At 40.9% G+C, this 14,321-nt stretch overlaps 1 protein-coding gene across 2 annotated transcripts in view; it reads right to left on the bottom strand.

Annotated features, from left to right (window-relative positions):
• Positions 1-3,996: 3,996 nt before the first annotated feature.
• tpst1 (tyrosylprotein sulfotransferase 1) overlaps positions 3,997-14,321 on the bottom strand; it is a 55,701-nt gene continuing 45,376 nt past the window's right edge. Inside the window, exons 4-6 of one of the 2 annotated variants that reach the window (XM_022201024.2) lie at positions 9,352-9,402; positions 8,731-8,796; positions 3,997-4,614 (exon numbers count right to left, since the gene is read on the bottom strand). In XM_022201024.2, the coding sequence (XP_022056716.2) occupies positions 8,761-8,796; positions 9,352-9,402 (87 nt within the window). In that variant the 3' untranslated portion in view covers positions 3,997-4,614; positions 8,731-8,760. The remainder of the gene's footprint in view (positions 4,615-8,730; positions 8,797-9,351; positions 9,403-14,321) is intronic. The other variant, XM_022201025.2, reaches the window with a different exon arrangement.

The raw sequence follows: 14,321 nt of genomic DNA, 5'->3' as shown, positions 1-14,321 counted from the left end.
GATGATTCCTCAGCTTCCACTGCACAGACTGACACAGTGAGATGGATGTTCAGGAAACACCAGAGGTTCATTCTGTGGAATTCATGTGCAACTGTATAATTTAATGTCCTCTATGTATTCCCAGATATCAGTAAAACGGATTTACAAACTGCATTTGCTGAGAAAAATCCCAAAAACAGATTAGGAGGGCAGATCTGGAAATTGAAATACTGGAGCACAAGTTAGAGGTGGGTGATGGTCACAGGTGAATTATGTTAACTATTGGAACATGAACTGAACTATCTGTTTTATTTGTAGGAAATAAAGAAGACCAAATGAAATGTGTATCATGTCTTTATTTGCTGTGGTGGTGATGATGGTGACTTAAACTCTAAAGTGATTATTGCATACGGTGTCTCTGACTGCTCTGCTGTCCTGGATCAGCCCGGTCTCACGGGGATTCGTGAAACTGTCACGTCAGTTTTTGTTTCGGTTTCGTGCGCACCAACACGATGTCGTCATGTTTTTCGTGCCGCTCACCACGAGCGAAACCCGCTGTGGTAATCACATCTGAAAGTGGTTTATACCGGCGGATTCATGACGATTTAAGCTGTCTATCGGAAACGCCGATAGACAGCTTAAATCGTCATGAATCCGCCGAATTTGCATAGGAATTTAAAGAATGTCCGGCGGCCGCAGCAGCAGCCGCAAACGCCGATGGACAGCTTAGATCGTCATGAATCCGCCGGTATAAACCACTTTCAGATGTGATTACCACAGCGGGTTTCGCTCGTGGTGAGCGGCACGAAAAACATGACGACATCGTGTTGGTGCGCACGAAACTGAAACAAAAACTGACGTGACAGTTTCACGAATCCCCGTGAGACCGTGTTGCCTGGATAGCTGCAGGTGGATGGGCTCATCATCTGGGTCTTCAGTTTGTAGGGCAGGGTGTTGCTCTCCTCTAATAGTGGTAATATTATGAAGAACAACACATGCCACAGTAATATCACAGGCCCTCTCAGGGGTCACCCTGAGGTGATGTAAGTGCTGGAAACGGGCTTTCAGCAGGCCTATGGTCATCTCCACCCAGGCTCTGGTCCTGCAGTGAGCCCGGTTGAAGTTCTGTTGGGGGCCTGGTTCAGGGTCAGGGAATGAGGTCACCAGCCTGGGTTGTCATGGTAACCCCTGTCATCCAGCAGAAGGACATCAAACTTTCCTGTCATGTATAGTGGATACATCAGAGTATATTAAAGGAGAGAGACAAGAGAATTCTATTGTGAAAATCTTTAGGCTGCTGACCACGCTGCAGTCTGTTGCTCAGGTTAGACTCTCCATAAATCCTGGAGTCATGAACAGACCCAGACCACTTGGCCTCCACATTAGAAATGATGTATGCAGCATCACATATGATCTGGACAGTGCAGAGAATTACAGATGTTGAACTATGATGCAGTCTTTAACATTTAGAAACAGTAGTCAGTCTACCTGTAGCCTACCTGCACATTTATGCTGTGAATGGACTTCCTGTTCATGATGAGAGGGAGCTGTGATGGGGATGTGTGTGCATCTATGCAGCCAATCACACTGGGAAATCCTAAAAGAAATTCAAATGACTATTCCCAGTCTGAGGTTGCAGCACAATGTCATTAACAGAATATGATTTAAAATGAATTTAACAGATCTCTACATCATTCACCTGCAATCCTGTGGAACTCCTCATTGATGCTCTGACAGGTTTATGTCCAGGAAAACAACAATGATGGTAAAAGTCGTTTCAGGGCCAGGATGTCCTCCATACAGTTGCCTTACTCTGCATCTCCGACATTATATAAAAACTTCCATTTGCAAAGAACCGCAGCGCAACACACAATATCTGCTGGATGTGAGAGCATGACTGGTTGGTAATGTAAATGTAAGGACGGATTAGGTTGTTTATGTAGATTATGGACTTGAAACGATTACGAAACGGTACCGCTCAAACAGATAATTGTCCGGAAATGCGAGAACATTTATGCGCGGTCTGATAACAATCTACCGACGAATATTTAATTATCTGTGCAGTAATGCTGCTCCTTTATCCACTGGATCGTTAATAAAAGCTGTTCTACGCCAAAACTCGCTCGCTTACTGACTGAATGAATGAGGAAATGAAACAGCGTGTGTGGTTGAAAGAGGGCGGAGACAGAGAGAAACTCGAGGTTTTCTCAGATAAACCTGCTGCCGACCAGGTTCAACTCAGAGTATGTTACTGCGGTAACTGACCGAGAGTTGAAGTTACCCCTCTTTGTGAAACAGGCTCGAGTTACCCCTCTGTCTCAGGGTTAAGTTACCTCGCTTCGTGAAACGGAAAACTGAGTTTCCCTCATTTCAGGGTTAAGAAACTCAGAGTTTTCAGTGAACCTGCTTCGTGAAACAGGCCCCAGATATTTCCTCTGGACTTGGTGTTTTTTTAGAATAAAACAGAGCTAGAAAGACTGAATACTGGACTTAACATTTATTGTGTCTTTCTGTGTTCTGCACATGAGCTTTGTAAGGTTGTAATAGTTCAAAAAAAGTGGAAAGAAGTCAATTATTGCAGCTTTAAACTCCAAAGCGTCTAAATGAAATCCTTTGGCTTTGCATTATTTTTGTTGTTTCTCTCTGAAAAAGCATCTCCAAACGCAGTCAGTAACAGCTCCACAACTGTGAGGCCACAATGAATGAGCTCTGTGGAGACAAGCACGGGGAATGCTGAAATACACATTTCTGTGTCCATCAGCACATCAGTCCGCAACTGTCACTTCTACCCAAACAAAGCTGTAAATTGGAGAGTAAATATCCATCTTATAACAATGAGTGGAGTGTCAACCATCTGAATCTGCTGCAGCTCTACCAGATTTAATGCAGCACAGTGAAGGCTTCATTCATTTTGGTCACAGCAGCAGCAGGCAGGTGGGAAAAATGTTGTGATTTTTAAGGGTGTTTGTTCAGCATTCAACAGTATCATGTATGGAATAGTATGCATTGCTTAATCCTCATTTGGGTCTGTGGGGGGCTGGAGTCTATCTCAGCTGATGTAGGGTGAAGACAGAAGACACCTGGACAGGTAACAGTCTGTCACAGGGCTACATATAGAGACAATCACACTCACATTCACACCTACAGACAATTTAGAATCACCAATTAACCTCAGCATGTTTTTGGACTGTGGGAGGAAGCTGGAGAACCCGGAGAAAACCCACACATGTACAGGGAGAACATGCAAACTCCATGCAGAAAGATCCCAGGCCCCCATGAACTGGGGATCTTCTACCTGCAAGGTGACAGGATAGAGTGGAATGGATGTTCTGCACGGTCAGAACTTTGACTTTTGGGTTCGGGTTAGACTTGGAGAATATTCTGACATTTTGGACTACAACTTTGACTACAGGACTTTTACTTTTCTACAGTGGTGTTGCTCCTGAATATCCTCCACCACTGTAAGCATGAAAGAACAGTGAATAGTGGAATCTGCGAGCAGCTCGTCTCAGTGTGTCTGAGACGCAGATTCACAGCAGATTTAGTCAACATGAACTTCTCTAAAAAAAAAACAACAGAATCCTCAAAGACTGTTGCCTGAACGTTCTGTCAGTTTTTCACAGAGCTTAAAAAGCAGCTCTGCTTCTGCCATAGAAGATAGTTGGGTGGACAAAACACTAGAAACATGCAGTTCATGAAAACCACCCACAGAACCTGCATAATGAACTGAAAGAACATTCATAAAAACAAGAAGCTGATACAAGAAAGAGTTTACAGAAATACTGTTGTATTGGACTAAAGAGGAGTTTCTACTGGAGTGAAGCTCTGTCAATTTATTAACTAGTTTAAAATAACTATTGCTTGTATGTGAATATATTGTTATAGAACATCAGCAATTTCAGATCATTGGTTGGTTGAATCAAACTGTGCTTAGTGCTGCAACTTTAAAGTAATCTAGTGTTTGGTTCTACCTGGTTGGGGTTTCCTTAAAGACAGAAGAAACAGTTTGACAAGAGGTTTAGAAAAAAGCATTGTTTATCACGGTTGATACGTCAAACTGATCAGTACCCATGACATTGCACAATACAAAGGCATGAAAAAAATTAAACATTAAAATAGGTATTGCATCTTCCAAAAGCTAATTTTCCATTCATAAATACTTGTTGCGATTTCAGTTCACTGCAATTTCTTACAACAGAATCAAAGTTGTTTTCTAAATAGGCAAAAATGATTTCTACAAATCGATGAGCGTGATGTGACACTGAAATGACAATCAGCAGACATTCGGTGGTGCTGAGGACCAGGATTTTCTTTCTGTACAGTACAACATCGAGGGCCCAGAGTTCTCCCGAAGACCAGCAGTAATAGCAGCCCACAGGAGGAGGCGGGGGTGAGGAGGAGGGTGAGGAGACTAGGGCTGGCCCGAATAGTGGTTTCTGGCCTCCGAATATTCGGGCCCCGTTAAAGACAGGATACCGCCGTAGCGAACGAATATTCGGATATTCGGGTCCAGCCCTAGAGGAGACTGCCCTGCTGTGGACATGTGACCCTTAAGATGTGCTGAGGCCCAACATGGATGGTGCGATGGGTGAGACGATGTCCGTGAACAGGAGCTCCACTGCACAGACTCCTGAACTGGAACATGAAAACAGAACGTGTTAGTGACCGACAGAAGATCTGAACAAGCTTCAACTTTAAGCTGAAATCTCTCAGTTCCCTTAGTGTCAATATTCTCTGAATGCAGATGAAATAGTCTGGAGTAAATCTCAAACATCCACCATTACATGACTTCAATTCAGTGTTATTTACACAGCACCAATTCACAACACACACTACCGGTCAAAAGTTTGGGGTCGCTTAGAAATGTCCTTATTTTTGAAAGAAAAGCATTTTTTTTCCAATGAAGATAGCATTAAATGAATGATAAATCCAGTGTAGACATTGTTAATGTGGTAAATTACTATTCTAGCTGGAAACGACTGATTTTAATGGAATATCTCCATAGGGGTACAGAGGAACATTTCCAGCAACCATCACTCCTGTGTTCTAATGCTACATTGTGTTAGCTAATGGTGCTGAAAGGCTCGTTGATGATCAGAAAAACCTTGTGCAGTTATGTTAGCACATGGATAAAAGTGTAAAATTATCTGAGTGACCCCAAACTTTTGAACAGCAGTGTAGGTCATCTCATAGTACTAAACATAGTGAGGTTAAGGTCTTACAAATAGCCCAAGATATCACAACACAGAAATCCTGTGTAATCAATATGTGGAGCTGACAGCAAATCAAAACACTTATCAATAGACCTGAATGCCTGATGAGAGGCTGACACGTGTTGAATCTGGGGTGTTCTGCGAGTTTCAGCATCTCCTTCACCACATTTATCTTTATAGTTCAAACCTGCTCCATTTTTAAAGTAACATTTAATAGTCCCAAGTAATGAAAACCATTACTGTGTTTTGTATTTCCAATAAGCTTGGAGGTAAATTGAACTGTTTATCAGAATATTTCATCTTATTTTTTGTCCTTCCCACTTTCACCAAATGCTTGTTGAAAGTGACTCCAAAGGAAACATTGGTTTTGTTGGGTTTCACTGGACACATTTAGGTTTTTAAGGTTTTCACTTCACTGTGTGACGTGCTGTGAGATAACACATGTCGTTAATTGTTAATTGTTAATTGTAATTCATTTCAATTACATTGAAATGAAGTGAGCATGAACTGAAATATGTTTCATTAAGTCTCCATGTTAACCAGCAGTCACTTCAGGAACATTTCCAAGTTGCAGCTCTCTGTCAATAAAATACTGATTTAGTAACTGTGACCTCATCTGACAAAGTCACCGAGCACAAATTAAAAATGACGGCTGATCTGTGAGTTCAGAGATATTTCCATGTAAAATGATCACTCAGTGAGAATGTTAGAAATGGGAGAAAGTCCAGGTCTAACATTCATTTACAACAGGTTTAGACACAACTAGAATTGTATTTTAAATGCACCTTTTTCAGTAAGGCGTCAGTAGGAATAATCCAGTAGTATGATCTAACAACAACCAAACAGATCATTTATTTAGTTGGTCCAAGCATTATTTTATAACACTGTATGAAGTGACAGTGAGTGGCAGGATGTGTGCTAGTGATAAACCCTCAGAGAATCATCAGCTGGATGCGGAGCTCCTCTCAGCTTCTCTGTTTGTATGTAAATGTCATGTTTCAGCTCATATTGTCCAGATGAAGGCTGCTGCTGCTGTGGAGCTGCTGGAAACTAACAGCTCAACATATCACGCTGATAAGAGGTGTCAAGGATGTGCTCCCAAACGGGCGAAAAACATTATTACTGAAGGTTAAAGTCCCCCTGTGGAAAAAATGCTCCTCTTAAAACAAGAAAAAATAACTTATTTCAAGGAACTTTTACCTTGAAATAAGTGAAAAAATCTGTCAATACAACAAGTGAAAAATGGCTTGGTAAGATTGCTAGATATAAGATGTGATATTTAGAATATTGAGATCTTAAAATTAGCTGGGAAAACATATTTTAAGCTCCGTTTTACCAGGATTGCCAAGCTTAGGTGTCTTAACCCTAATGTTGCCTTTATTTACGGCACCAAAAAGTACTGTTCCCTTGTCTGAAAAAAATCCAAAAATCTAGCAAAAAATTCCCCAAATTTATAAAAATTTGTAAAATCTTCAGGAAGAAAATTCCTTACATGTTTCCCTTAAAAGTTTTATTTAAAAGTAAAACACAAATTTGGCAAGAAATAAAATATACATATATATACATACATATATATATATATATATATATATATATATATATATATATATATAAATTGCAAATATTCTCAAAAATAAGTAAAAATCTTCCAAAAAAATCCTACAATATCTAAAGTGATTACATATTTATCAGTAAAACTTCTAATATTTTCATTATGAGCATTCACACCAAAATCTAGTGAATTTCGCTGGATTTTGCTTGGGTTTTATGTGAATGTTGTAAAGAAACATTTTTGTTTGACACTTCTTTTCTTCCATCACAAAAAAATGTTGAAAATCTGGACATCAGAAGTTTCACTGTGAAAATATTTTTTTCCACATTTTCAAACAGATCAATTTGACCTGCAGGACGACACGATGGTGAAACTTATTTTGAGTTTTCTTCAACTCAAATTCAACTCATAACAAGATAATTCCGAGATAGTTTGACTTAACAAGATATTTAAGATGCATTGTCTTAAAACAAGTCCCTCCATCTGCTGAAATCTCACTTGTTAAGTGACTTTATCTTAAATCAAGTGGGATGAGACATTTTGACTAAAAATAAGACAAATAAACTTGGTAAGATTTAGAGTTTTTGCAGTGTACTAAAAATATGTTTGGGTTGTTACTTTTCTGTTGATGTTCTGTTTTGAATCTGATACCAAAAGGCTGTTTTCCAGTGGTCCTGCTGAAAGTGGAAAGCTTCCCTGAGTTCTTTTAAACCTAAGTTTTGTGTGAACCAAAGACACTCATCTAAAGATAGAAGGTGCATCACCAGCTCCTCTCACTGCACTAAAGCAACCCTCCCAGCTTGTTTGTGGAGCGTGAAAGTCTGCATGGCACAAACACTGACAGTTTACTTCCAGCGGTGGAGCAGACATCTTGTTTTCACGAGTTAAACTGTTGATCTGACAAGTATCTGCATCATCGTGGATTGTGGACTTTTCAGTGAGGGGGAAGGTGTCGCTCTCATTTAACAATATTCAAAGCGTTCTTTTTATGGAAATATCCATATCAGACACCAAGGATATTATGTTCATGCATGTTAAAGGGATCGCTCAGTACATTTGCTGATATTACACAAGCTTCAATTAGGAGTTGAGCAGCATGTTGTTTCAGAACCAATATCGAATATTAGTAATCATTGAGCTCTACAACTGATATCTGAAACTGACATGTTTGCTGTAAAAAAAAATATCTTATTCTCAAAACTTAGCTAAAGAGTCTTTCTATATCTGTAATCTCGTTATACGCTGTTAATGACAATAGAGCATATTCCATTCTATTCTCTACATGTGTACATATATGACAGATGCTGCCGTTCAAATGTTTGGGGTCACTTAGAAATATCCTTATTTTTGAAAGAAAAGCAGCTTTATTCAGTGAAGATAACATTAAATGAATGATAAATCCAGTGTTGACATTGTTAATGTGGTAAATGACTATTATAGCTGGAAACGACTGATTTTTAATGGAATATCTCCATAGGGGTACAGAGGAACATTTCCAGCAACCATCACTCCTGTGTTCTAATGCTACATTGTGTTAGCTAATGCTGTTGAAAGGCTCGTTGATGATTAGAAAACCCTTGTGCAGTTATGTTAGCACATGGATAAAAGTGTGAGGTTTTTTGTTTTTTTTAATAGAAAATATGAAATTGGCTGGATGACCCCAGACTTTTGAACAGTAGTGTATCCTTTTGTGTTGGGAGGCTGTCACTCCTGACCAATCAGATGCTGTGGATGAGAACACAGTGGTGACTACAGACTGAGAGACTGAGAGCACAATGTACTCCGATAATATTATATTATGCTACTGATGCATGAATGTGGAAGCAGAATTACTGTTGTAATGGAGGTGGAGCTCATTTTAACTATTAAGAAAACTCATGGTCAAAATCAAAAACAAAATGACATCTCAAAAGCTTGTACCGCTTGTAAAACGGATGTACGAGTTTCATTTGGACAGTGAGCAGTCAGTGAGGTTCTCAGCTGTACCTGTGGTGTAGCGCTGATGCTCCTCTACTCCTAACTGGGGTTGGGTTTCTCTGCAGACTTCTGGATCTGTGTGGAAGAACAGACAGCAGATGAGCTTTCAGAGTCAGCTCTGTGACAAAGTGTCTGCTGAGGAAATGCAGGAGTGCAGCTGCAGCCACCAAGAAAATGCTGACAGACAGCTGAGTCACAACGTTCAATGAAAAAAGGCAATTTAAAGCATGTAGAACATGTAGAAAACAGACGTAGATTTGCCTAACTACCAGCAGAGGGCAGAAGTGATCTTTCACCAGCATCGGCTTTGAAACCAAGAGACAACACAAAGAGACTGACGAACAACAACAACAAAAAACAACAACGCTAAAGACCCAAAAAAAAAAAAAACATGGGAAGCAGTCGTGAAGCTGAAACCAGAAATCAACAACAGGCTGCGTTAGATGGCCAGAAACTCAAGTGGAAAAACAAGAGGAGATGAGTAACTGTGAGCAGATGGAATTCTGTAATGTGATCTTCCACTGAGTAACACATGGTTTAACTCAAATCAGACACTAGAAAAAGGCTGAATTTGGAAAAGAAATTTAAAAAAAAAAAGAAGCTCAACAACAGGCAGAAGTGTTACTGTACCTGTGATTGTTCTTTTAGGAAATCTGGGAGCTGAAATTCACCTTTAAAGACCTGGAAAAACAAAGGGCCAGGTTTAGAGCTTCAGGAAATCTGCATGAGTTCAGCATCTGCGTTACCATGGCGACATATAATTAAACTTCACTGGAAATGACGTGAGGAATCACACGTAAAACAGCAAGATTGTTCATGCCTCATATCCACTCCGAACGAGCAGCCAGAGAGACGCCGAGCAAATACATGAATGGGTGAGAGGGAGGCTGGGGGGTTTACTGAGAGCAGACCAGCAGGGGGCTGACTGAGTGGTTAAAAAAATAAGGTCAAATCAGAGGCAGGGAGGGAGGGAGGGGAGGGTCAGTGTCCCATAGGATGAACCTCTAGTGTGTGTGTGTGTGTGTGTGTGTGTGTGTGTGTGTGTGTGTGTGTGTGTGTGTGTGTGTGTGTGTGTGTGTGTGCGCGCGTGTGTGTGTGTGTGTGTGTGTGTGTGCGTTAGAAAGAAAGGTCTTTCCAGGAGAATATAAACCTTTGGCCTCCATCATCCATTCTTTAGAAGCCAGTGCTGTATTTCCAGAAACTAAACGCTATCTACACACTACGTCGCCTCCTTCATGTTAATGGAAACACAAAGCTGTTCTGGCAGCCAGAGAAGAAGAAGAACGCCGAGGTTAAGTTGGGCTACGAGTGAAACTGTGTGATCGTGTTGAGAAGCTGAATCTCAGAGGATGAGAAACAGGGGGAAGTAGAGAGGAAGAAAATACTGTTCTCAGCTTCTTCACAATCTGACTCATTACTTTGACACTTTAATGCTTCTACTAACATTTCTTTGACTGTAGTGTAGTAACGTCCAGGATAATGTGTGCAGGCAGGGTTTCAGTCACTATAACAACAAAATCCAAAATCCTAAAGTCTTTACTCACTGCAACTTCCCTGCACTCTCTTGCACACAGCAGTAGGTGTAAATAGGTCAAGTAAGATGCTCTAACTCTGTTCCAACACTTCACTCGTCATGAGATGTCATCTAGATCAGGGCAAAGGAAAAGCAGTCTACACAGGTATTTACAAAGCAGATGCACATGGAAGCTATTCAAGATGATAAATATAGACATACTCAGCATGCAAAACTAAGTTGTTGTTGTTTTTTGTACTGTGATTAAAGTTGCGGTTCCTCACTGCTTCTTCTCCTCAGTATCACCACTAACCTCAACTGCACCCGATACATTCACAACATAAAAGCCAACCGCAGCCAAACTGAGGATTTATGCGTTCACACAGTGCCAGACCAACTCCTAAAGAGAAACCTAAATGTACTTACTGATTTCATCACAAAAGTTGTCCCACCTCACCATAAATGCTTCACTTTCGTGCTTTTCAGTGAATATTGGGTTTTCATCATAGAGCTTATAATAAAACATCCACAGTGAAGAGGTAATCGGTTCTACAACTGAATCTGTTCTGGACTTGTGCAGACTGGCCTTCCTTCTGGGACCCACAGACTAAAACTTCCCCCAAAACACAAAACTCATTCCTTAATCCCCCTGCGTGCCTTCCTGCTGGCTTGCATGTTAGCCTGAAATCGATGCAGAGCCAGAAACAGAATGTAATCTGAAATTACTTCCAACACCAGAGACAGAGAGTCGAGTGCATGTTTCTGATTTCCTCCTGGGTGCCATTTTGCAGCCGTCCTCAGCACACAGAGGCTCCAGGCCAGACTGCTCCGAGCCAGTCCAACCGTCAGGCTGAAAAGGCAGAGCACGCACAGGGGAAGTGAGGCACAATGCCCTTTGGTTGTACAGCAGGTCACACACAGACACACATAATAAATTCAAGCGGTGTATAATTGAAGTGCAAAGAAGTACTGTCTGCCCTGCACACTTCAGATCAATCTGTCCTTCAGAGAGAAGACAGATCAAAGGCCAGACGTCATGTCTGCATGACAGAATCACAGTAACGTGAAGCCAGCCTGCTCCTGTCCAGCAGACTCTGATCTCAAGCTCCATTACCTCTGAAGGATCTGTTAAAACGCTCGTGAAAGGAGGAATATTCATATGGTGACGATTTACAGCCTCTTCAACTGAGGCAGATAAAGTGAGTTGAAATAGTGCACAGACAGATGGAAGGGACGTCTGACTGCCAATACTGCACTGAGTCCCTAATCAGCTGAAAGACAGAGGCACTGGTTTGCCTCTTTCCTGTCATCTTCCCGCAGCAAGATAAAACCAAATGAGCCCTTTACAACCAAAGTGAAGACACCTCCACTGGACTCTTCCCTTTGAAATGCTTTCTAATTACAACTACAAGTCAGCACTTCTGGTCCAGCTGCACACATTTGACTTTTTAATTAGTGATACAATTACAAGCTAGAACCTACAGAACTCTTCCCATGTCCGTCTGTGCCTGTACTGTAGCCTATATAATGCAAGGAGATAGCTAAACAACAGAGCTGGAAAGATATTAACTAACCACATTAGCTTTAAGGCACCACAGATAGAAGTGTAACTGCATCAGTCTGCAACTTTCATGGTTCCCAGTGGATGAATCCAAATTGGTTTGATAACTGGTACGGCTATCAGTGTGTTTATTCTTCAGTGCTGCATGGACTATTTGGACACCATGAATGATTTTCATTATCAATGACTTCCAGGACCCTTTAACCATTAACTTGTCATCAGATCTAAATTTCCATTTTCCCAAAATATTTCTGAGTCTTAGTTATGTTTGTTTAGCTAACTAGCAAATGTCAGCATGCTCGCATGTTAAAGCAAGACATAGCATGGTAAATATTAAACCTGATTAAATACAGCATGTTAGATCGGGTGGATTGTCATATTCCTCCTCTTACTGAAGACAGAAAAATACTTTAGGGTTCCCATGGATGTTTCTGAAAGGCTCTGACTGCATTTCCACATGGTACAGGTTACAGGTTATAGCTTGGACAGTAGCACTGTATCACTATGATGGTAATAGTTATGTCAGGTGTACCATTACAGATAAAGAAAGCATGAATAGGATTTAAATATAGTTTCAGAGCTGCTGACATGACTGTGGACAGTTTTGCTTAGATTACTGATATATCTATTGATATGTTCACAATTTCTCAAATAATAGGTCAGCAAAGTGTCATGATAGTAAAAAAAACAAAAAAAACAAAAAACATTTCTGTTTCCCAGGATCAAGGAGACATCTTTGAAAAATCTGACACTTAAAAGATGTTATATTTGTGATAAAAGACAAAAACAACGTATCCTCCCATTTGAGAAGCTGAACCCATTAAATTGTTGCCAAATGATTTAAAGAACTGGTGAGCCGCTTATCAGGGGGAAAAAAATGCAAGAAAAAGCAAGCACTTCTGGCTGCAGCAACAACAGAAAATACTCCAACTTCACCTCAAACCACTGAGATAAAAGTATCAAAACATTCTCAACATGAGACTGAAGGAGAGCAGAAACACAGCACGCCTCACAGAGCTCAGTCAGGGAGGCACCAGCACCGTCGGCTCAGCCAAGGTGCCTGCTGGTACAAGCAGCAGGTCAGCCTGGTGTGGTAGAGCCAAACTAAAGCCTGCAGTGGTTCAGCCTGAGCATTGTGGCTGCAGCTCCCTGTGACTAAGCTCCAGTCTCAGGCGGGTTAAATGTGGCACCAGCCCAGCGTGTTTGAAAGGCTGCCAGTGTGGAGCCATGATCAGCAGGGGAGAATGTTTCAGCTGTATGCTTGTCTACTTCCACCCTCTTAGGGAGGAAACTTTCCAAAGATATTGTTACCTCCAACAAAATGCTGCTGTTCAGGAGCCTCTCTCTGGTCTCAGGTTTGTGCATGAATGGCGTTGCCAGAGCTGTACTACTAAACAAATCATCTCAGATTTGATACTACAAAGTGATTAGGCTGTACATCTTTCAAGCTTTACTGTGTGGACTGCTTGAAAAAGGAACTCTAACAGGACCCTTCAATGATTTCAGCTCCTTATCTCACTGTGGCAAATTTTTTGCCAGGAGGAGTAAATACACTCAGCGCATACAAACAGCCAACACTCCAGAGACTGACCTCAAATCAGACCTAGAGCTGGAGATTGAACCACAGAATGACTTTGGACACCAGGCACCAGTCTCTATAGCTCCAAATACTAAAGACTGTCAAACTACAAAAAGGTGGCATCACATTCTAGGTCAGATTGGTTTTCTTATGTTGATCAGACAGCTCCTGATTTCAACATGTTTGACAACATCAAACCTTTCAGAACCACGCAAATACTTTTAACAGCAAGCTAAAAAAGCTCTGTTTTGGTTTTGATACTGGGACTACTGAACACTGGTCCAGCGGTCATACTTGCACTAATGAAACAGGACCTCTTGGTGAGGTGAAGGCAGCCAACAGTGCACAGCATGCTCTTTAATGGTTACGGTTCAACTATTCTCAAATTGTGTCATCCGACTAAATCTAAAGGCAAAAGTGTTTATAATTGTGTCAAATGGCTGAACATAAACAGGAAATAAGCAGTGAATCCCACTGCAGTACTTATTGCATGTCTCTGTACGGCCTTTGTGTATTTTGTATTCATTTGTAGTCCAGACAAAATAGCTGTACAAATGAGGCATTCACAAGGTGCAACACATTTGGTTGTACCAACACAAAGTGACAGGAGGAAGCTGAGCTTGAGAGTATTTCAAAGCCTGATTTACATTTTAACATCTGCAAACCTGACTGCTTTTTAAAGTCGGCAAGATTGATGGATCGTCTGTTTAGGAAAAGGAATAACATTTGAAAGACAAATGCTTTCCTGATTTATATGGTGAAAAAGGTTTCTCCACTATTACAGTAAATGTGACACAGAAACAGCTCAAGTCTTGATCTGATCTAAAACAGTAAGAGGCAACAATCAACAAGTGATTCATTTTCTTTCTTCTATCACAATGGTCTCACCAGTGGTGTCATGAATATGACTGTTGAGGAGGACCATGATAACTGAGCACTGACCATCA

Source organism: Acanthochromis polyacanthus, chromosome 13 (genome assembly GCF_021347895.1).
Source record: "Acanthochromis polyacanthus isolate Apoly-LR-REF ecotype Palm Island chromosome 13, KAUST_Apoly_ChrSc, whole genome shotgun sequence".
NCBI classification, from domain to species: domain Eukaryota; kingdom Metazoa; phylum Chordata; class Actinopteri; family Pomacentridae; genus Acanthochromis; species Acanthochromis polyacanthus.
This window is presented reverse-complemented; position numbering and strand designations above follow the sequence as displayed.